At 35.0% G+C, this 24,075-nt stretch overlaps 2 protein-coding genes across 6 annotated transcripts in view; both read right to left on the bottom strand.

Annotated features, from left to right (window-relative positions):
- LOC109611617 (transcription factor kayak) overlaps nucleotides 1-24,075 on the bottom strand; it is a 132,415-nt gene that overhangs the window by 34,151 nt on the left and 74,189 nt on the right. For 3 of the 5 annotated variants that reach the window (XM_020035505.2, XM_059121790.1, XM_059121794.1), the window contains exon 3: nucleotides 508-555. The exons of 1 other annotated variant lie outside the window; for it this stretch is intronic. In XM_020035505.2, the coding sequence (XP_019891064.2) occupies nucleotides 508-555 (48 nt within the window). Of the gene's footprint in view, nucleotides 1-507; nucleotides 556-22,547; nucleotides 23,365-24,075 lie in introns of those variants that run through there. One more of the 5 variants, XM_059121797.1, reaches the window with a different exon arrangement.
- Nucleotides 15,857-24,075, bottom strand: part of LOC109611978 (GATA zinc finger domain-containing protein 10-like) — a 154,897-nt gene continuing 146,678 nt past the window's right edge. Inside the window, exon 3 of the mRNA XM_059121893.1 lies at nucleotides 15,857-17,249. Within this exon, the coding sequence (XP_058977876.1) occupies nucleotides 17,184-17,249 (66 nt within the window). The 3' untranslated portion in view covers nucleotides 15,857-17,183. The remainder of the gene's footprint in view (nucleotides 17,250-24,075) is intronic.

The raw sequence follows: 24,075 nt of genomic DNA, 5'->3' as shown, positions 1-24,075 counted from the left end.
GCCGGCACCGGCAACGTCGCCACTGCCACTAACACCTCCCGCCACAAATAAATTCATTTTTTCTTTATTTCATTTGTTTGGTTTAATTTGTTTTTGTTTGTATTGTTTAAACTGTGAATTGCATGCCATATTGAGTTGGTTTTTGTTTTCACAAATAACACACATTCATATTTAGTTTAGCTTTGATTTATAACAAAAAAGAACTTTAATAAAATAAAACCAAAAACGAAATAAATATTTTATTTATCAAAACGGCAGACAATGAATGTCAAAGAACTTTAACAAATTTCATTTCACAGTTTATTTGTGTGTGGGGGTAGAATTTTATCATGAAAAATTATTTCGATAAAAATGACATTGTAATGGAGGTCCAAAAGCCTCCAAACATCCGTTGATTTAATTTACAAAAAAAAAAAAAAAAAAAAATAAAAATAAATAAATAAATAAAATAAAACAAAACAAAAACTAAATGTGTTAAATATTTTATACAAATTAAGTTTGACTTACGCTATTTAGTCGCTTGAAACTGAAATCTTTTAAGTGATCAACACTTACCTGGAAAATAAAGAAAAAAATGTATTATTAATTATTATGATTAACAATTATCTTTTAGAAACAGAAATTCCAAACACTGAATATTTTATCATTAAATTCCCATAAACGTATAAAATTTCTTTAAAAAAAATCAGTCTGAAATTACCAATAATTTCTCTATTTTCTGGCAAAAAATATTATTTCTAAGAGACGGCAAATTTGTTTAAAGGTTTAAGTAAAATATTACATCCAAGAGACAGGAGTTTTTCCTTAGAAAAAATATCAATCCCAAGGAACATAGAATTTTGTCTTCAAATCCAAGGATTTTTCTATAAAAAAATAATTCAAAACAAGTAAGCAAAGGCTACAGTCGTGCGGGGCCAACCATGTGATATCCTACAACACTACAATATGTTGAAGCCCTTTTATGTCCAAATCCATTTTGGGAGATTTCGCTTTTGAAAGTACGCCACGGAGCACTGCCCAGGTATTACCCTTAGCATTTTGATCAGAGACATTTGCCCAATATTTACGAACTCCGTCGTGCTGTTAGTTCTTGTGGTTCATTTTTGAGCTACATATAATCCAATGATCATCCAAAATGCTAGAACTCTTCTCTGACCTTAACTCTCTTCTCAGGCGTGTCGATTGGCTTCAATTGTGTGATCAGGAAAATTTTCAGTTTTTGGGCCTTTTTGAACCCCTAAATATTAAACGATAATCTCCAAAAGCAATAGGCTTCTATTCTGGCTCTAGCCTCACCTCCATTCTAATTTTCATGAAGATCGGGCCATAATTGCGACCTGTAGAGTGATTACAAATTAACATGGACAGACGGACGGACGGACATAAATAGCTAGTCGACTCAGCTCGGCGAGATAGGAAGATCCATAAATACGTTCCTATGTGGGAAACCAATGTTTCGAGGTGTTACATAATTTTAGGCCCAATAAAACATATAATACCTCCAACACATAGTGTTGTAGGGTATAAATATCAGTCCCAGACAGAGAACGGCCTAACGGGTGCAGGATAGATGTACGAAAGGGGTTTTGAAAATTCAAACTTAAAGATAACGAGAGGTACTAAAATGTACAAAAATACTAGAATTCTGAAATATGGAATGAGAGTCATTAATGGAGTGCAGGATGGATGTAGTAAAGTGTTTTTTTTTTGGAAATTCGAACTTCAAGTTTACGAAAAATACTAAAATGTATTAAAAAGCTAGAATTCTAAAATTTGGAATGAGAGTCACTGATGGAGCACAGGAAAGGTTTACCACAGGGTTTTTGGAAATTCGAACTTCAAGCTTTCGAAAAGTACTAAAAACCTAGTTTTTGGAAATTCGAACTAAAAGTTTACGAAAAATAGTAAAATGTATTAAAAAACTAGAATTCTCAAATTTTAAATGCGAGTCACGGGGAGGTTTTGGAAATGTGTACTAAATTTGGTATTGGACAAAGGGAATGGGCTGCAATCCCCAAATTTGATATTGAGGTCTCTGTTGGTATCTAGAATTGAGCTGGAATCTCGCAATTTGATATTGGGGTCTCTGTTGATGTCTGGTGTTGAGATATGGTGGTGATTTCCATACTATACAAGGTGAGATGAAAAAACTGCAACCAACTTCAGACTGCTGTCATTTCTAAGCCACTCGTCCGACAGCTGTTAAAATTAGAAAAGTAAAGAAGCGACTTGATCGAAACCTGCGTCGCAGTGGTCGATAAATGGCTCGCGAGCTGAACATATCGCAATATTCCATTCGCCAAATATGAGCTCGGGGTAAAGCCATTGAAATTCCAAAAAGTGCAAGAACTTACACCGCAACAGAAAGAAAATAGACTCAAAGCCAAAGAGGTCAGCTGAAAATGTGCACCTTCGGTAGGACACCAGAACTCAAGTGCAGGCAATGGTGATGGTGTGGGCCGTCATAACAGCCGATGGTCGCTCTCCGCTCGTATTAATCGACCGTGGCATCAGAATAAATGCCGAATGTTATCGCGAAAATATTCTGGACGGTGTATTAAAGCTTTGGACACGCAAACATTCTCAAAACTCAGCACCATCGCACTCAGCACGCGCCACAACAGATGGTTACAAAATGAGGTTCCTCCGCATACCAATCCATTGAACTATTGTGTCTGGAGTATTTTGGAAAGCAAGGTTAGCACTAAAAAATACCAAAGTGTCGATCACCTCAAGCAAGCGCTTTGCCTGGAATGGGCCAAAATACCGCAGATCAACATTCGGGTAACGTGTGACGTTTTCATTGGCCATTTGAAGGCTATAATTCGTGCCAAAGGTGACCAATTCGAACAAATCTAAACTAATTTTAAAATTTGTTTCTATTTCCGACATTTTTGGCTTCATTCAATTAAGTTTTAAAAAATGTAAAAATTATGGCGTTTGACTTTTTTGCATTGTTTTTTATCTCACCCTGTACACGACACCTTGTCACTCCCTACGGCATCTATTCAATATAAATATTTTGAAATAAAACAAAAAAAAAAAACTTGGATTCCAAACTCCACTTGAACAAAGTGCCACTAATTTTAGAACTTTAACACATCCACAAAACTTACAGTTGTTAATTAACACACGCACAAACCAAAGCAAAAAAAAAATGCAGAAGCAAAAAGAACCCTGACAGTTTGAACTTTGCTCTCTGCTGGAGAGAGAGCAAACAAATAAAATAACAAAGACAGCCACTGAAATAATATAAAAATTTAATTCCTGCCAGAAGTATGTCATCATTTAACTAAAGACACTTCAACACAATTTTGGGGTGAGAGCTGTTTTGAAAGCCAAAAAAAAAAAAATTAACAAGAAATAAAAACTCGCAGCTACAATAATAAAAAGCCCAAGAAATGTGTCAAATCAAAATTATTTTTAAAACAAAGGGAAAGAATTAACCACCAAAATAAGAACTAATGGGAAAAAGACCGATGGAAACCCCATATTAATCTTCTTCCTTGTTGCAATTCGTTTTTTCTTTCCACTTCTCCTGTCATTGCAAAAATATATGTGGCGTTAATAAAAAAAGTTTGCGTTTTGAAATCGTAACTCAGGGTATTCGTGGAAGTTAAGAAAAAACACAAAACTTCATAAATCCTGCTTTGAGGACAAACCATGGACATATGTATGGCTGTGGAGCGGATAGATGGATGGCTGTGTTGGATATATTCTGTCACTGGTCTCCACGCTGTTCGTTCCACTCGAAAAGTTTACACAAAGAATTATAATAATAAATGCAAAAAGAAAAAAAAAAAAACATTACATCCAACATGCGATCTTGAATTGTTGAAGTTCAGACTCTTTCACCCACCAATCCTCTCTTTTCCATGAAACTTCCTTGTACAAAAATGAATTATGAAAAAAGAGGGGTAGCAACAATTTTTGCAAAAAAAAAACAACTTTATTTTTAAATGTTGTTTTATTTGCTTTAGGAAACGAGACAATTGACGCGACACTCCTTAAAAACCAAGTCAAGTCCATAATGTGGTGGATTTCCTTTTTTGCTTTGGCTTTTTTGTTTTTGTGTTTTTACTGCGTAAAGGAAAACACAAAGAAATTTTGCTCAGAAATAAGCAGTCTTCAAACTTCATCATTAATTTATTTAAATGCATTTTGTCGCGACACAAAACGACCACACCAGGCTGCAACAACAACACAAACAAATGGACGGACAAATGGACTGACATTGAAGGCGACAACAATCAGCCATAATGTCATAAAAATGTTAACAATGTCTGCGAGTGTGTGTGTGTGTATGTGTGCAAACCATAACAAGGATCTCTTTAGCTGTTTGCAAGGATTCACTGGCATTTTCAACCAAAACAAAAAAAAATGAAAGCGTTTTATTTTTATTTTCAAAGTCAATTGGGGGGGGGGTTGGCCATGACCAATTTCAGGATTTCGTCAATAGGAAATTTTCAGACTTCAGAAATAAGGTTTTTTCCCATTGGAAACCATTTCGATTCCCTTTAGAGGATGGATTAAGGTTTTTATAATTTTCAGAAAGTTTTTCTAATGTAAAACTTTAGTCGTGGGAAGATTGATGTTTTTCCAAGTTCTCTACGGACTGAAAATTTTCCCAGGCATTGCTAGTGCCATCCAGGTTTAGACTTTTTCTGTAGAAAACAAAATTGAATTCAGTCAGGGGCCTGAGGTCTTTTTCATTGAAAAATTACAGTACCCCGGGTTAATGTTTTTTCTACCTCTGGAATTAGGGTTTTCCTATAGAAAAAAAACTGCAGAAAAATTTTAGACTGAAGACTGAGATTTTAGTGAACAGAAAAAAATGCAGTTCCTCTCTGAACTGGGTTTGTTTTTACATAAAAATTTCAGTCCGCTACAGACTGAGGTCCCAAGGAACCGGCATTTTTAATAATTTTCAAAGCTTTTTTTTTTTCAAAAAAAAAAAAAAATAATAAATAAATAATTCCTTTGAAGTGCAATTATTTTTTCTATGGAAAAATCTCAGTTCCCTGGAGGCAGTATATATTATAGAGAAAATCCGCTATCCAATTGGGATGGGAAATTCTTCTACCCATAGAGGAAGGTTCGGAGAAAAATGTCCTATATATTTATACCCCCAGTCATACGGGTAGAGAGGGTATATATCATTTGATACGGCCAAAACACGTGCCTCATCGAAATAACGATTTTAGACCTTAGGTCTCTTTGGACCAAATTCGTTTCAGGACATTTGGAGTCGATCTAGCGATCTAGTCCGTCGGTAGGTCCGGGAGTATCCGATTTGGTCCAAAAACATGGTACATTGTAATATTATTATCAAACATAGATCTAGTTCGGAGATGGGCAATATCGGTCCACTCCTTTTGGTACATCCTCCACAAAAGGTTGAAATTTCCAAAAAAAAATATATTTTACAGCACGGAGAGCCAAAAGATAATCCGATTTGGCTTTAAGTTTGCAAATCCTAATACTTCCATCAGGGTTAGGTTAGGTTTGAAAATGGACAATATCCGTCCACTCCATCCAGTGCCTTATCCACAAAGAGTCAACATTTTGAATAATTATAACTCTTATAAAATGTGATATAAGAGCCCGATTGTCTTCAAATTACACACATCAGAATATTTTTTTTAACTCAAGATCCGGTGCTAAGATGGAAAATATTGGCCCATTCCTTCTGGTACCTCCCTCACAAAGGGTCAACATTTTGAATATGCATGAATTAATATCTTTGAAGCACAAAAATAAACGAAATAAGCATCCGGTTCTCCTCACATTTCCGACATCCCATTATTTCTACTAACACAAGACCTGCTGTGAAGATGCCATATATCGGCCCACTCCTTCTGGTAACTCACCCACAAAGGGTCAACATTTTGAATATCATAAAACGCGAAACTATCGGATATTAGTTTCGCGTTTTATGATATTCAAAATGTTGACCTTTTGTGGGTGAGGCACTGGATGGAGTGGACCGATATCCTTTCAGACTTGTTTCATCTCAATATTTTCATCAACACAAAATCTGTTATAAAGATGGTAGAGATCGGACCATTTATTGTGGTAAACCCCCCCCCCCCCCCCCCATATATGGTTCAAGATTTTGAAAATGCTCAGAGAAAGCGCAATATGCATCCACCTCTCTTCGAATTTCACACAGAAAAACATTTTTTTCACAAGATCTACCTGCGAAACCTTTTCTGGTCACATATCCCATATAAAGTGGAGGAAGTAACCAATATAGTCCAAACCTGGAATGTCGCAATATTTATATCATATTTATTTCAGTCCGATACGAAATGGACAATATTGGCCCATTTCTTCGGAACCTACTCCATAGGTGTTCCAAAATTTGAATAATCATAGCAGAAGTCAAAATATATTTAAATAATCGAACATTGGCTGGGGGTATACATCTGTCGCCAAACCGACTGATAATTTTTAACTTGTTTTCTATAGAAAATTATCAGTCATATTAGGGCATAGTTTTTGCTTTGAAAAAAAAAACTTTTCCCTAGAGAGTTTTTATTGAATTCAGTTACTTCTATGGTCCCTCTTTGTCTAAAATTTCTTCAAATTTTCTCTTAATTTTTGTCCCGTAAATTTTGGTAAAGTTCCAAAGTAATCAGTCCTCAATTTTCAATTATTTTTTTAATTTGCCGCTTCAAAAGAACCCTTTCTTTAAGTTGACATCACAACTGAACTTTTTTTGACCAATGTCTATAATTTCAAATAAAAGGCTACAAAACTTCATTTACTATGATCTGCAATTTAATACCAGTGATAGTTTTCATTCCCCCAACTCTCTTTCCCTCTCCACAAAGGAAATTTGAAAGACCTTTCCATGTTATTAGCTCTAATGGTCGTCGTTACAACGATACCCAACCGGCTAATATTGAATTGAGTGACTTGTCCAAGACGATATGTCGTAAAAAATTTTGTTTGAAATGTTTGCCAAAATGAAATTATATGACCGAAAGACCGGTGAGTAAGCAACCGCAAACAAGAACAAAAAATGGCCCGGTCGAGGTAGCTCGAAAATTTTAAGTTGATTTGATGCAGCAGCAGTAGACTTCATTCATTTAGAAAGTAGCGTTTATTTGTTGGTGTTGTGCTGTATTTTTTCGCATCCCCTTTTCGGCCACAACCAATGGCACCACTACCACCATCAAAAAGCTACTCGAATATCACCAACTTGGCCAACACAAAATGTTAGCCACAAGAGTATTGAGGCAAAGCATAAGCTATCAACCTCAATATTGTGCCACTCAAAACGGCAGTCATATTGCAGCAGTCTGACGTCAGTGTTTTCGTAAAGTGGCGAAAAGAGGGGAGGTGTAATATCTTTTTTTCTGAATTAAATTGGGGTCTTTTGAAACTAATATAGAACAAGTAAAAACTGTAAACTGTAAGTTCGGCCGGGCCGATTTTTGAATACCATCCACCATTTGGAACGATTTTGGCAATTTTCAAAAAACAAAATCTATTAAAGTTTAAAAATACCGAATTTAGCCCTTTTGTTAAGGTCTATACGACGACATGGACCTGCATATGCAACTTTTGTCATAAACCATTACAATATTCAAAGGCGAAACTTGAATAAAAAAAAATCGGTGAGTATATTGGGGCTATACGAAGACGTGGACCTGCACAGACAATTTTTTCTGTCTTAGGCTGTAGTATCCATAACGAACTTCAAACACCACATTTAAAAAAATTCCAGTAAAAATGTCGCTAAAATCATCAAAGTATCGAATATCGGAAGGTACCGTTATATGGGGCTTGCACAGACAATTTTCTGTCATAGGCTGTAGCATCCGTTACGAACTTCAAATACCAAATTTGAAAAAATTCCGGTGAATAAAGTCGGTAAAATCATCAAAACCAAATACCGAATATCGGAGGTACCGTTATATGGGGACAATACAAAGACGTGGACCTGTACAGACAATTTTCTGTCATAGGCTGTAGTACCCATTACGAACTGCAAATTTCAAATCAAAAATTATATCAAAACGTGGACCTACATCACCCATTCCTAATACTAAAAGTCCTGCAGACATAATACACATTTGAGTAAAATTTTATCAACCTACTTCATTTCGTTCGGAAGCTAGAGCGATTTCAACAGAAGGACAGACGGACTGACATTGCTAAATCGACATAGACTTTTATGCTGATCAAAGTATATATATTACTTGGTGGGGTCTAAAATGTATATTTCGAGGTATTACAAACGGAATGACAAACTTAATATACCCTCCATACTATGGTGGAGGGTATAATTAACTGAATATGGATTTAATTACAATGTATATGGTGGTTTTGCAATTTGACTATTTTATATAATTAGAATATTTTCAAAATTTATTGCCTACTTTTAGGATATTTATAAACTTTATAGCCTACTTTTAGGCTGCACTATAAAATTTTTTTCCATTTTGACCATAACTTTTCATTAGATCACGTTGTCAAACCAATGTGTCGTCCACAACTTCATCAGCCCTGTATTGAATGGACTTAATTTTTCGTGTGACGCCCTGGTGATGGATATTCGATGCAATGCTCTATGGTCATGGTCAGTCAGCAGCTGTTTTGGGCCAGCCGGACAAAAAAAAAAAGAAACAAAATAATAGAACTGTAAAACTCGTGCACACACACACAAACATTAGTTCTCAATACTCCACTTCAAATAGCTTGCTTTTTGCAGTTTGTATGTATGTGTGCAATTTTTTCGAGCCATGGTTTGTGGCCCAACTTTTTTTTTTTTGGTGTGTTTCCTTTCACTTGGCAGCCGAAACCAATAGAACAGACAAGTCAAGATAAATAATCATAAAAAGGTTGAATGATTGTTTCGTTTTGTTCGTCGTTCGTTCGTTCGACTGGCTGGCTGGTTGCATGTTACCCCATTAGAGTTTTGGCTGTGGTCGGCCAATAATAACAACAATTCCCATTGCCTGAGAATGTAGCAGAATAAGAATTCTGCTGTTGCTGCTGCTGTTTTCGTGCTGCATGGCAACAGTTTTTTTTTGAAATTGAATGAAAAACTATAAGAGAAAACTTTAATTAAATTTAAAATGAATACAATCACAGAGAATTTGGGAGAAACTCTAAAGAGAACATAAGTAGATTTGAAAAAAAATCTTCCATATCTAAGACCAGGACCTTTTAGAGTCCCCGCTCAGAAGAATATTTTTTTAGTCAAAATATATTTCTAGAGATTATATATAAATAGAATAATGATGAAAAACTGTTACAGATTGAAAATCTTTCAAAGGCCTTCTTCCAGGGCAGAAGACCAGCCATTCCATAAAGGATGTGTGGCAAAAGTCCAAGACTTGATTAAAAAGTCTCAAAAAAAAAAAAAAAAAACGAGAATCAGTAGATACTGTTATACCGGCATTGAATATATTTGCGAGCGCTGAACAATTAGGAAATTGGAAGCAAAGAGCGAAAGAACGAAAATCAGGAATAATCGTTGGCAGTTCAGATCCTCAGGGTTTATTTGAAGTCCTCGCAGAAAGTTTTCTATATATGTCCGAATTTTGGTTTAACATCCCATATACTAAAAATTAAATACTTTACAAGGTGAGATGAAAAAATGCTACCAACTTCAGAATGCTTTCATTTCTTAGCCACTCGTCCGACAGATGTTAAAATTATTCCAGTGACAGCTTATTATATTGTTTACAAGCGTACAAATGCATTTTTGTGACAATTTTCCGGAAAAAAAGTTATTTGTAATTTATTCGTAATTATTTGGCCACAATTGGCTATCGTTAGAACACTCCAGCATTTAAATGTGAATAAATCTATTGTGTCTCGTACCATCGCTCGTTACCGTGATACTGGAAGCGTTGGCCGACGTCAAGGTAGTGGACGGAAGAAAACAGCAACATCAGTAGAAATGGTCCGAAACGTAAGTCTAAACCCGCGTCGCAGTGGCCGAAAAATGGCTCGTGAGCTGAACATATCGCAATGTTCCATTCGGGAAATATTGAAAAATGAGCTCGGAGTAAAGCCATTGAAATTCCAAAAAGTGCAACAACTTACATCGCAACAGAAAGAAAAAAGAATCAAAATAGCTAAAGAGTTGCTTCGCTTGACCGAAAGTGGTGAACTGCTGAATTTGGTTTTCTCCAATGGGAAAACAATCGTTGTTCATCAGTTTGAAAATTTGCACTTTCGGTTGGCCACCATAACTCAAGCGTCGGTCATGGTGATGGTGTGGGCCGCTATAACAGCCGATGGTCGCTCTCCGCTTAATCGAACGTGGCATTAGAATAAATGCCTAATATTATCACGGAAATATTCTGGAGGGTATATTAAAGCCTTGGGCGCGCAAACATTTTGGGCCCAGACCTTGGACATGCTAATAGGACTCAGCACCATCGCACTCAGCACGTGTCACCCAAGAATGGTCACCGGATACAAGTCGTCGGACTATTGTGTCTGGAGTATTTTGGAAAGTAAGGTTTGCACTAAAAAATACCAGAGTGTCGATCACCTCAAGCAAGCGGGGAATGGGCCAAAATACCGCAGAGCAATATTCGGGCAGCGTGTGACGGTTTCATTGGCCGTTTGCTACTTCCGACACCAATTCGAACAAATCTAAACTTATTCTAAAATTTGATACTATTTCCAACATTTTTTGTTTTCACTCAAAAAAAAGATAAAATTATGGCGTTTGAATTTGTTGCAGTTTTTTTTATTTCACCCGACATAACCTTCATATTATGGTGGAGGGTATACAAAATCCATAGCTATTGCTCGTATGTTCCGAGGGTAAAGATTAGCTTTTAAAATCCGCAGATCATACTCCTAAGTGTTTAAAAAATATGATTTAAGACGTCAGAATGTTAACTTTAAGTGGCCTTAAAAAATATATTCTGTAAAAAAAAAAAACAACAACTGATAGATCTTAAATATATATACCAAAAAAAAAAAATCCACCATCTAAAAGTTCTTTAAAAATACAATAACTATTGTTGAAAATCCACGAGCGGACGGTTCTTGCGAATATGCATTTAAATCCATCATGGTCCTTAAAAATATTCCTTAAATATTTTTTTTAAAAATATATATTCCTAAAAATATCCAAGAGGCTAAATCTACGATCTGCTGGTCCTTGAAACATATTTAAAAAAGAAATCCGCATTAATGCGACTTTTTAAAAAATTCACGACCTGCTAAAAAAAGCTAAAAGAAAATCGACGATCTAAAGGCTTTGAAAATTGTTTAAAGTAGTTTCTAGAAGTCTACGAAGATCTTTGCAAAAAAAAATGCAGAATGTCCTGAATCAATAAGGAATGATTAAGGATTTTCAGGACTTCCTCCCAAACTATTCTCTGGCCACTACAATTCATAGAAGAAACCTTAAAAACACCCATAACAAAATGGCCAACAATGAAAATCGTTCAACTTTTCTTTTCTTCCCTATTCTGATTAGATTAAAACCATTACTTACGTCCAACTGGCTGGTTGGTCGGTGCCCTTTGTTGTTCTTTGTTGTTGGCGGTAAAAGGGAAGAAAGGCGGGAGAAACACAAAACTATTCAATTTAAATCATTGGATTAATTTGCTAATGTGAGGAGATTTGGTTTAGCCCGTGTGCTTTCTTTTTTTTTTCTCTTCTGCCATTCCCTTCAGAGATATTTTTGCTTTGGGTAATTCCCAAAGCAGCAAACGTAGAACGGGAATTTCAAGCGAAATGTAAATATATAAAAAAAAAAAAAAAAAAAAAAAACATTTCTATAAATGGGGTTAGGGTAAACCCCTTATTTCATGCGGCTAAGGTTGTAGATCTAAGAATAGAAGGGTATTTTTTTTAGGCGGATTTGAGGCAAAAAGTGAAAAGAAATATTGCAAAAATTTTAATTTTTTTCCAAAAAAAAAAAAAAAACTTAAAAAGGAAACAATAATGTTTTCCTTAATTAAAAACTTTATTTCAAGTTGCCTTTATAGAAAATTGTTTTTCATTCCAAATTTCCCACCTGCCATGTTTGTAATCCATACATGCATGTATGCATGTAAGGAAAATTGTTAATTCATTTAAAGTCAATAATGATAATAATCTTTGTGTTTGGTTCCTGGCCTTTTAAATTAGTCCTTAGAGAGTTGGAATCGAAACAATTACCTCCGTATGGCGTATGTGCTGCTAAGGGAAGAACCCCTATGGTTTTTTTTTTTTTTTTTTTAATTTTTGTTCTTATGTTTTGGCATTTCATTCCGTCAGCTACCCTAATCGAATTTCAACATATTTAAGGTCACAACATATAAACCTAAAGCACTCTACCAAATTTGCTTTTAAACAAAACATATTTTCGAAAATTAAGGCAAACGTAAATTGGATGGTGGCAGTCGAAGAAGGAACTCAAAAACGTTCTGAGGGTAATTTCATTCTTTTTTTTTGCACAACCAATATTGGCACGTGCTGGACTTGTGACTTTTATGTCAATACTTTGTAGAACAAACCAACAACCACACAATTTTGCTCATTTTGCCATAGTGGAGAGGGAGGGAGAGCGGTGGTTTCGTGAAAGAAACACCGGCTTATTAGACATGAGAAATAAATGAAAAGGCAAAAATAAAAAGCGTAATGGTTTCATATGTTTTTCACCCTCATTTCATTTTGCCTTTTTTTTGGTTACTTGATATCAGCCAGGTTGATTTTTTGCGATTTTTTTTGTGCCAGAGTGCAAAGACGACAAGTAATAACTTGACCCTTATTTATTTTCAAATGCAGTTTGAACCTGAAGTCGTAATCCTTAATTGTTTAACTAATCTCTGGGCCAGGTGTTTTTTGGTGGCGAGGAAATGAATTGAAATTAATGTGAAATTTAGTGACAATGGAATGACAAAATTTGAAAAGGAATAACAGTCAATTTTAAAGGGTTTAATGGAGGATATACAATTATTTTCGTAAAAAACAAGGAATGCAGGGTGAGATGAAAAAACTACAACTAACTTCAGACTACTGCCATTTTTAAGCCACTCGTCCGACAGCTGTTAAAATAATTCCAATGACAGCTCATTATATTGTTTACAAGGGTACAAAAGCATTTTGGTACGAATTTTCCAGAAAAAAAGTTATTCGTGATGGAATTCAAGTGTGATAGTGTGACTTCTTTATATTTGGCTGGAAAACAACAATAGACGATAGAGTATTCCAGAATTTAAATGTGCCTCGTACCATCGCTAGTTACCGTGATACTGGTAGCGTAGCCCGAAGTCAAGGAAGTGGACGGAAGAAAACAGCAACATCAACAGAAATGGTATGAAAAGTAAAGAAGCGACTTGATCGAAACCCGCGTCGCTATGGCCGAAGAATGACTCATGAGCTGAACATATCGCAATATTTCATTCGACAAATATTGAAAAATGAGCTCGGGGTAAGTCCATTGAAATTCCAAAAAGTGCAAGAACTTACACCGCAACAGAAAGAAAATAGACTCAAAAGAGTCTTCGCTTGGCCGAAAGTGGTGAACTGCCGAATTTATGTTTCTCCGATGAGAAAACATTCGTTGTCTGGCAGTTTGTAAACAAATAAAATGATCGTGTTTACTTGCCAAAGAGGTCAACTGAAAATGTGCACCTTCGGTTGACCACCAGAACTCAAGCGCCGGCCATGGTGATGGTGTGGGCCGCCATAACAGCCGATGGTCGCTCTCCACTCGTATTAAACCAGAATTAATGCCGAATATTATCGCGAAAATAGTTTGGAACTTTGGGTACGCAAACATTTTGGCCACAGACCTTGGACATTTCAACGCGCACTCAGCACGTGCCAACCATGAAAGGTTACAAAATGAGGTTCCTCGCTTCATTTCCAGAGCACAATGGCCACCAAAATCTCCGGATACCAATCCGTTGGACTATTGTGTCTGGAGTATTTTGGAAAGCAAGGTTGGCACTAAAAAATACCAAAGTGTCCATCACTTCAAGCAAGCGCTTCGCCGGGAATGGGCCACAATACCGTAGAGCAACATTAGGGCAGCGTGTAACGGTTTCATTGGCCAATTTTACTGACCAATTCGAACAAATCTAAACTTATTCTAATATTTGATGCTATTTATGAAATTTTTTGCTTTCATTCAATAAAATTAAAAAAAAAGTGTAAAAATTGTGCCGTTTGACTTTGTTGCAGTTTTTTTTATCTCACCCTACATATATTTTTTAAGTCCACAGTCTGCTAATCGTCGATATATTGGTCCCTAAGAAAACCATAAAAAATGCCGATTTAAACTCCGACGATCATTGACAAAATAGTCATTAAAATCTGCTGGTCTTTGAAAATGTTTCTTTAAAAAATGCAGTTCCTTAAAAATATATTCCTTTAAAAAAAATTATTTTTATAAAAATTTAAAAAAAATATTCTTTAAAATATTCAGAAACATTCAATGCCTTGAAAAAAGTTTGTTTAAAAAATGCACGATCTTCTGAAAAAAAAAATTCTTTAAAAAATCCCGTATTTGCTAGTCGACCATGAAAAAACGTTCCTTAAATAATCTACTTTTTGCAGAACCTTGGAAAAAAATAATTAAAAGAAATGGAGATCATTTTGGAAAAATATTCTTTAAATAAAGGCACGATCCGATGTCATATTTTTTTTAAGTCCACAATCTGCTAATCGTCGAAAAGATATTGGTCATAAAGAAAACAATAAAAAATCTCGATTTAAACTCCAACGATCATTGAAAAAATAGTCATTAAAATCTGCTGGTCTTTGAAAATGTTTCTTTAAAAAATGCAGTTCCTTAAAAATATATTCCTTTAAAAAAAATTATTTTTATAAAAATTTAAAAAAAAATATTCTTTAAAATATTCAGAAACATGCAATGCCTTGAAAAAAGTTTGTTTAAAAAATGCACGATCTGCTGGAAAAATTCTTTAAAAAATCCCGTATTTGCTAGTCGGCCATGAAAAAACGTTCCTTAAATAATCTACTTTTTGCAGAACCTTGGAAAAAATAATTAAAAGAAATGGAGATCATTTTGGAAAAATATTCTTTAAATAAAGGCACGATCCGATGTCATATTTTTTTAAGTCCACAATCTGCTAATCGTCGAAAAGATATTGGTCCCTAAGAAAACCCTAAAAAAATCTCGATATAAACTCCGACGATCATTGAAAAAATTGTCATTAAAATCTGCTGGTCTTTGAAAATGTTTCTTTAAAACATGCAGTTCCTTAAAAATTATATTCTTAAAAAAATCAGGATCTGTAGGTCCTTTTAAAAAAAATATTTTTTTAAAAATATGAAAAAAATATTCTTTAAAATCTGGTATGCCTTGAAAAAAGTTTGTTTAAAAAATGCACGATCTGCTGGAAAAATTCTTAAAAAAATCCCACATTTGCTGGTCGACCTTGAAAAACGTTCCTTAAATAATCTACTTTTTGCAGAACCTTGAAAAAACAAATTAAAAGAAATGGAGATCATTTTGGAAAAATATTCTTTAAATAAAGGCACGAACCGATGTCCCTTAAAAAACTATGCCTTTAAAAATCAACCACCAGATTTGAAAAAAATCTGTTGGTCCTTAAATAAATATTCTTGAAAAAATTCTCGATCTGCGGTCCGTCGTAATTGAATGTTTTTTTCTGAAATCAACGATCTGCTACTCCATAAAATTATTCTTCAAAAATCCTGCATCCATGAAAAATAATCATTAAAAAACGCACAATATGTATGTAATTGACAAGGTAATCCAGAATCTGCTGGTTAAAGAAAACATATTCTTTAAAACATTCCCGATCTGGTGCTGGTCCTTGAGAAAATATTCTTTAAAAAATCACCGTTCTGTTGGTCCTGGGAAAATATTCTTTAAAAATTCCAGGTTCTGGTAGTCCTTAAATTAATGTTTTTAAAAAATCTAAGATCTGCGGAATTCTGTATATCCATTGAAAAATATTCTTTAAATTTTAAAATGTTCTTAAAAAATGTCTTCTAGCCCTTGAAATACTATTCTTTTAAAAATCCAGGATTTGGTGGATTTCGAAAAATATTCGTAAAAATGCAGGATCTGTAGAAATCCTTTTATCTATAGAAGACCTTAGTATACTTGCGCAAGTACTCCTAACGGTAGAAGACCCTTGAAAGGTTTTCTATGTATCGTGGAGGGTATTCTGTTCATAGAAGACTGTGGCAAGAGTTCCACCAATAGAAGATCTGTGGCATTTCTTTTATCTATGAAACCCCTATGGAAAGTCATCTTCAAATGAAAGATCTGGCTTCTTTTCATAGAAGGACTTTGAGTGTACCTGTAAAATGTCTGTAGACAAAGACGTCTGAAAGGTCTTCTATCCAATAGATCTGGAAAAGGTCTAAAAACAATTTCAAAACTTGTCAATATTTCCAATTTTTTTTTTGTTGCTCAATTATTTTCAAAAATATGTTATTTAATATTTTTTTTGTTCATTTAAATGTGACCTCATTTTTCATAACGCCTTCAGTTTAAAGTACTACAGTGAAGTGTAAAAACAAAAAAAACCTCCGCAAATTTCCTTTTAAACACCCACCCGACTTCCACGACAATTGTGTGGAGTTTATATTTCAAGCCAAGTACTTTCTTTCGTTTCAAGCCAAAAAAAAATGTAAATTTTACGTTAAGTTTTTTTCCCCTGCAATTGCGTTTTAACCATTATATGGCATGGAAGTACTTTGCCAAAAACCAGAAGAGAGAAAAAAAATATAAGCGAATTGAGTTTTAAGTACTTTTTTTGCCGGCTGCCTGTTTTTTTGGTTTTTGTTATTTTCAATAAATTGAAGTTGTCTTTTAATTTGGTTTCGCCTTTTTGTCCGATATGCCAGCCAGTGTAGGTTTTAAATATATTTTATGGCATGGTTTTGTGATAAAGTCTCAGTGCTGCGAAACGAAAAAAACATGTGAAAACGAAGTAAAGATAAATAAGACTTAAAAATTGACTTTGAAGTGTTGGCTTGTGTTCGGTTAATGAAATGCTTGGTTTTGGGCCTGTGTGGGCATAGCTTTATGGGTTTCTTCTTTTTGTCAAGATTCGTTGATAGGTTTTTTCTTTGATTGTAGCTAGGCTGAAATAGTTGTCAATACTCCTTTTTTTGTGTGAGCTAATAATTCTCAAGGTTTTTTGGTGGTTTAAGGATGTCCCCCATGGCATGGCAACTAATGTGTAACGTTAAAAGGCTTTAAGTTCTTAATAATCATAACTTACAATAGTATTTCCAGGAAACAAAACATAATGTTGGAATTCGGAACTTACCTAAAAAGAAATAAAAAATATATATACAAATTAATTATATTTTAATAATTTATAGTTGTATTTTAACATTAATTAATAGTTAGGTGTATTGCACTGTTTTCCAACGTCTTGTAAAAACATCTGAATTTAGGACATTTAGAAAAACCAACATTGGGCCTTAATATGTAGAAGATTTAATTTCGAAGAGCTCCTCGATACGCTTATATAAGTTATGGCCAGCGCCATCTACATTCCAATTTTCATTCACTATTCAAGCTATGTTTTCAGGAAATATTATTTTACAATGAGCGCCATATATACTTTTTTCACCTTATACAACGTTTGCATACTTTTCGACGCCTTAATGTTGGCCATGAAAACTTGACAAGGAGAGGGCACAAAAACGAAAATTGCAATAATGTATTAAAAACTGGCAAGTGTTACCTTCACGGGCCACATATCTCTCGTTTCCTTATAAATATCTAAAATAAACCGTGAATAGAGATCTTCGTAAAGATAAATTGTAAATTGTAGTAGCAAAGGGCATTTAGAGCCGGTTTTCTCTCTGTCTGGCTGGCTGGTGAGCACGATAAGCCTCCAAGGGAGAAGTCGATTTGATACAAACTTGGTACATCGTAATATTATTTTCAAACTTAGACCGAGTTTGGGCAATGGGAAATATCGGTCCACTCCCTTCTGGTACCTCCCCCACAAAATATCAACATTTTAAAAGAAAATAATTTAATGCACAGAGAGAGAGAGAGGATGATTTAAGAGTCCGATTGTCTTGTGATAACAATATCTGTATTAGCCCGAGGTCTGGGGTGAAGATCAGTCCACTCCTTTGGTACCTCCCACGCAAAAGGGTCAAAATTTTGAATATTCCTGATACTCATAAAACGCAAAAATATTATCCGATTCCATTCAGGCTTGGTACATCTCCATATTTTAAATAAACACAAGATCGGACCATTTCTTCTGGTACCTCCCCCACATAGGGATCAATATTTTAAACAAACAAAACGCTGAAAGAAAGCGAAATAAGCATCCAACTCTCTTCAAATTTCACACTTACACAGATTTTTGCTGACACAAAATCTGTTGTGAAGATGACTGCTGTCATTTCTAAGCCACTCGTCCGGCAGCTCTTAAAATTATTCCAGTGACAGCTCAGTATGTTGTTTACAAGCGTACAAAAGCATTTTTGTGAGAATTTTCCAGAAAGAAAAAATTATTCGTGATGGAATTCTAGCGTGGTGATTTGACTGGAAAACCACAAGTGGCTATAGACAGGTCACTCCAGCATTTAAATGTGAATAAATCTTTTGTGTCCCGTACCATCGCTCCTTACCGTAATACTGGTAGTATTGCCCGACGTCATGGAAGTGGACGGAAGAAAACAGCAACATTAGCAGAAATGGTCCGAAAAGTAAAGAAGCGACTTGATCGAAACCCGCGTCGCAGTAGCCGAAAAATGGCTCGTGAACTGAACATATCGCAATATTCCATTCGGCAAATATTGAAACATGAGCTCAGGGTAAAGCCATTAAAATCCCCAAAAGTGTAAGAACTTACACCGCAACAGAAAGAAAATAGACTCAAAAGAGCTAAAGAGTTGCTTCGCTTGGTCGAAAGTGGTGAACTGCCGAATTTGGTTTTCACCGATGAGAAAACATTCGTTGTCTAGCGGTTTGTAAACAAACAAGCTGAAGCTGAAAATGTGCACCTTCGGTTGGCCACCAGAACTCAAGCGCCGGCCATGGTGATGGTGTGGGCCGATTGTCGCTCTCCGCTCGTATTAATCCACCGTGGCATGAGAATAAATGTCGAATATTATCGCGAAAATATTCTGGAGGGGGTATTAAAGCCTTGAGCCGCAGACCTTGGACATTTCAACAGGACTCAGTACCATCGCACTCAGTACGCGTCACCAAGAATGGTTACAAAATGAGGTTGCTGGCTTCATTTCCAGCTCACAATGGCCCCCCAAAATCACCGGATACCAATCCGTTGGACTATTGAGTCTGGAGTATTTTGGAAAGCAAGGTTGGCACTAAAAAATACCAAAGTGTCGATCACCTCAAACAAGCGCTTCGCCGGGAATGGACCAAGATACCACAGAGCAACATTTGGGCAGCGAGTTACGATTTCATTGGCCGTTTGAAGGCCATGATTCGTGCCAACGGTGACCAATTCGAACAAATCCAAACTTTTTCTAAAATTTGATGTTATTTCCGACATTTTTGCTTTCATTTAAAAAAAATTTAAAAAAATATGTAAAAATTATGGCGTTTGTCTTTGTTGCAGTTTTTTTATCTCACCCTGTATATTATAAGAAATAAGCATGGGATTAGAATAATAATTCCCTAGATTATTTAGATTTTTGGATTTTTTCCACAACTCTTATATAGCAAATTTTCTATCTATGGAAATTTTTTGAATTATTGAATCCAAAAAAACTTCCATACGGCTCGCATAACTTATGAACATCTATGAAATTATGGCAATTCATTTGTTTCTTCTCCACAATTTTGTGACCAAAAAAGGCAAACTATTTTTTCAGTATTTACAAACAAACGAAAAAAAAAAAAGATAAAATGAAACATTCAAACCAAAAATGCGTATGTGTAGGAATTTTATCACAGATATTAAAATCTTTAGAGGACGGCACGAGGAGATTGTGGTTGGATGGTTGGTCTTGGCAAAAAAAAATTAAAAAAAAAAATACCCGACTTTATGGTCTTTGTCTTATCTGTGACGTGAAATTTCGAGAACAACAGAAAAAATAACTACAAAATGGAGAGAAAAAATTATAAAAAACAACAAAGATAAAAAAAACAAATTATAGTGACGATATTTATTTGTAATTTATACAAAGGCATTCATTGTGCTGCACGTATTTTATTATTTTTTTTTTTTAATATTTTTTTTTTTCATTTGCTTACAATGTCCTAACATAGATGTGGTTTATTGTTTGTGTTTTTTTTTTTTGTTCCTCTGACTTATTCTAAAACAAAGGAATAAACCACACATAGAAAATTTTATTAAAAAAAATTTATTTTTTTTCTAAATATAGTTTTTAATGTCATTAATATTTTTTTCTGCGCAGTTTTTTAATCTTTCTCACACAACCCGCATTATTTTTGAAGTCATGAAATACCCCCTTTGAGATAAATTTTGCAGTTCGATTTGAATAGTATTTTTTGTTTCCCATTAGCTGCAAATGTTTGCCACCACCCCCTTCCATGGAAACTGTTGATTTGAACTTTGTATTGGATATACAAGACAACTTCAGGACATATATATGTTTTGTGTGCGTTCATACTTATCACAATTATCGCAAAGTATTTGAATTTATTTTTGAAGTTCCAGCCTCCGCACAAATGTCTTTGCCGCACATTAATTTATGTTAAGTGTTTTCTTGAGGACCATTTTTCTGCCTTCGTTTTTCTCTCTCTCTCTTCTTGGCCTCTCTATATGCAGGGATTAGCTAATGGAGTTGGATTGGTTTTTCCACGAACATGATTATCTTGTCATATTTTGATGAATGATGTGGGTGATATATGAGCGGTATTTGGACTTCTCTGAGATACTGAGGAAGTGTAGATTTTTTGCTTCCAAAAATAGATATCATACAGGGTGAGATGAAAACTGCAACCAAATTCAGACTATTGTAATGTCTAAGCCACTCGTCCGACAGCGGTTAAAATTATTCCACTGACAGCTCATTATATTGTTTACAGGCGTACAAAAGCAAAAGAAAGAAAATAGACTCAAAAGAGCCAAAGAGCCAAAGAGTTGCTTCGTTTTGCCAAAAGTGGTGAACTGCCGAATTTGGTTTTCTCCGATGAGAAAACATTCGTTGTCCGGTAGTTTGCAACCAAACAAAATGATTGTGTTTACTTGCCAAAGAGGTTAGCTGAAAATGTGCACCTTCGGTTGAACACCAGAACTCAAGCGCCGGCCATGGTGATGGTGTGGGCCTTCATATCAGCCGATGGTCGCTCTTCGCTCGTATTAATCGAAATAAATGCAGAATACTTTCGCGAAAATATCCTGGAGGATGTATTAAAGCCTTGGACACGCAAACATTTTGGCCGCAGACCTTCGACATTCCAACAGGACTGAGCACCATCGCATTCAGCACGCGCCACACAAGAATGATTACAAAATTAGGTTCCTAGCTTCATTTCCAGCGCACCAAAATCTTCGGATACCAATCCGTTGGAATATTGTGCCTGGAGTATTTTGGAAAGCAATGTTGGCATTAAAAAATACCAAAGTGTCGATCACCTCAAGCAAACGCTTAGCCGGGAATTGGCCAAAATACCGCAGAGCAACATTCGGGCAGTGTGTGACGGTTTCATTGGCCGTTTGAAGGCTATAATTCGTGCCAAAGGTGACCAATTCGAAGAAATCCAAAGTAATTCTAAAATTTGATGCTATTTCCGGCGTTCATTTAATAAAATTTAAAAAAAAAAATGTAAAAATTATGTCGTTTGACTTTGTTGCATTTTTTTACCTCACCCTGTATTGTTTTCGTTTTTCAGTGGAACCAAAATTCATTCAAAATCGAGCAGATTCTACCCTGTACGAGAAAGACGATTCATACTACTTCAGATCTGAATTCTTGGAAAACTATTAAAAACAAGAAAAAAATCAGCTAGCTTAGTTCGGTCAGGTCGAACTTTACTAACCTCCACCACTTGGACGATCGCCTTAGAGTTTTACGCTGATCCAGAATATATATACTTTGTAGGGTCTATTATGAATATTTCGAGGAGTTACAAACGGAATGACAGAAAGCTAATATACCCTCCATAAAATGGTGGAAAAATTGTAATTTTAAAAGCCCCGACCTTGACCTAATGCTAGGATTTAAACTGGTTATTTAATTTTTTATTTTACGTATTGTATGGATATATCCCAAGGTTAAATAATTATACCTCCTTCAAATAGTTAGGGCAATAAAAATCACTGACTCAAAAAAAAATCACTGAACATTGAAGTCAAATCCAAAGTCAAAATTAAAGCTCTTGGATTTCACCTTAAGACTCTCTCACATGCCCTATTTGTTACGCTTGATAAAATATTTGCAATGGAAAAAAAATAAAAAAAAAAAAACTAAATTATTTTTTTTTTTTCTAGAAATTCCACTTAAAATTCCATTAGTGGATGGTGGGCTGGCTGCCTTGCTGGTTGGTTCCAGTTGTTACGATGATAACACGCAGGTAGTTAAGTAGGTGCAAATAGGAAAACAATAACAAAAATGCCAATACGCCAAAAAAAGTTAATAAACAAACGAAACGTTTCACTTACTTTTGGTAACGGTGATAGGGGCATGCTGAATGGCAGATTGAGATATTCGTCGCCGAACAAATTATAATTATCCAGTGTCATTTTGAAATGATTTTAAGGCGACGGCCGTGACGTCAAATGTTGAAAGATAAACTATTAAATTCGAAGATTGTCTTCAGGTAGGTATGTTTTGAGGTTTGTGTTTTTTGTCAATAATCTTTGGATTGTTGTTTTTTTATAACTTTTTTTAATTTAAATTTACACGATCAAAACAAAATAATGCAAATCATTCTTAATGCGACAAACTGACTGGCTGGCTGTCTGGCTGCTAAAACAGAGCAACGTGTTTTTTTTTTTTTTTGAATTGACAATTGGTTGGTAGTTTTGACGACGACAAATAAAATGTTAAATTCAGTGATGATTCAATGCAAATTTCACGAGAAATACTACAGCTATAACAAATGCATAATTTGACGTTAAATTGTGAAACGCCAGACACACAGACACTAAAACACAGCTAATCAACTATTTTACTTTTTCTGTTTTTTTTTTCTTTTTTTCAAATATTGTTGTTTATTTGTTGTAGCACACACCACACAACAAAAAATATAAACAAATTAGTTTAGTGTCACAGAAATACGCCGCCACACAACAACAGCAGCAAAAAAGCTGACGTAAATATAAACGACCCCCAACTGATGGGTCCCCGAAAAACAAAAAAACTTGACACTTGTTTGTTGGTGATTTTTCGTTTTTTTTTTATTAAATTTTCACTTTTTGTAACTTTCCGGTTTGGTAAAAATTTTATGTTTATTTTTTCGAATACAAAACTGTTTCAAATTTTTTGAGTTTTTTTTTTTTCAAAATTCTTATTTTAATTGAGTATTTTTTTTTTTTTTGATTTGTGTTTTTTCTAGTTTACGTAAAAAAACTATTCCGTTTTTGTTTAGTGTTTTCTTTTTGCGAGCGAAAAACTCTGTTGATATTTTCTTTTTCTTGTTTGAGAATTGAAATAACTTTGAAAACGCTTCGGCGTTTACTCTTGAACAGACTTGTTTAGACTGAATGCGTCATCGTCATAAATTTTGTTTTTATATAAAACGCTCAACCGCAATCCATGGTGAATTGAGTGAAATGGCAAATGCCTCAGTAAAACCGCTCAATCCGTAAGATACTAGTTTTTTTTTCATTTTGTCGGCAAGCAAAAACCCACAACGAACTGAGTGAGAGTCCACCAGCCAGCCAGCCAACCATTCATCCATTCATGAGATAAAGAGAAAAAAGTATCCAAGAGAGAGAGGGAGAGAGAGAGGGAGAGCGATACAAAAATACACTCCAACTGTAAAATATTTGGAACTTATCACACAACACTTGTCTGTTATCGTAGGCTTGAGGAGCATTAAACCAAATAAAAGGGGGTGTTACGACGCCAGCCAATATGGAAGAGGAAGAGTAGCATTTTTAGCTGCTGCTGCTGTTCGGTTTTGTATGGGAATTTCCTATTTCTCTTGTTCAAATACAAAAACCCATCAAGTGGAGAATATAGAAA

The sequence above is a fragment of the Musca domestica genome, unplaced genomic scaffold (genome assembly GCF_030504385.1).
Source record: "Musca domestica strain aabys unplaced genomic scaffold, Musca_domestica.polishedcontigs.V.1.1 1, whole genome shotgun sequence".
Classification (NCBI taxonomy): domain Eukaryota; kingdom Metazoa; phylum Arthropoda; class Insecta; order Diptera; family Muscidae; genus Musca; species Musca domestica.
The sequence above is the reverse complement of the archived record's forward strand: the minus strand, read 5'-3'. Positions and strand labels throughout refer to the sequence as shown.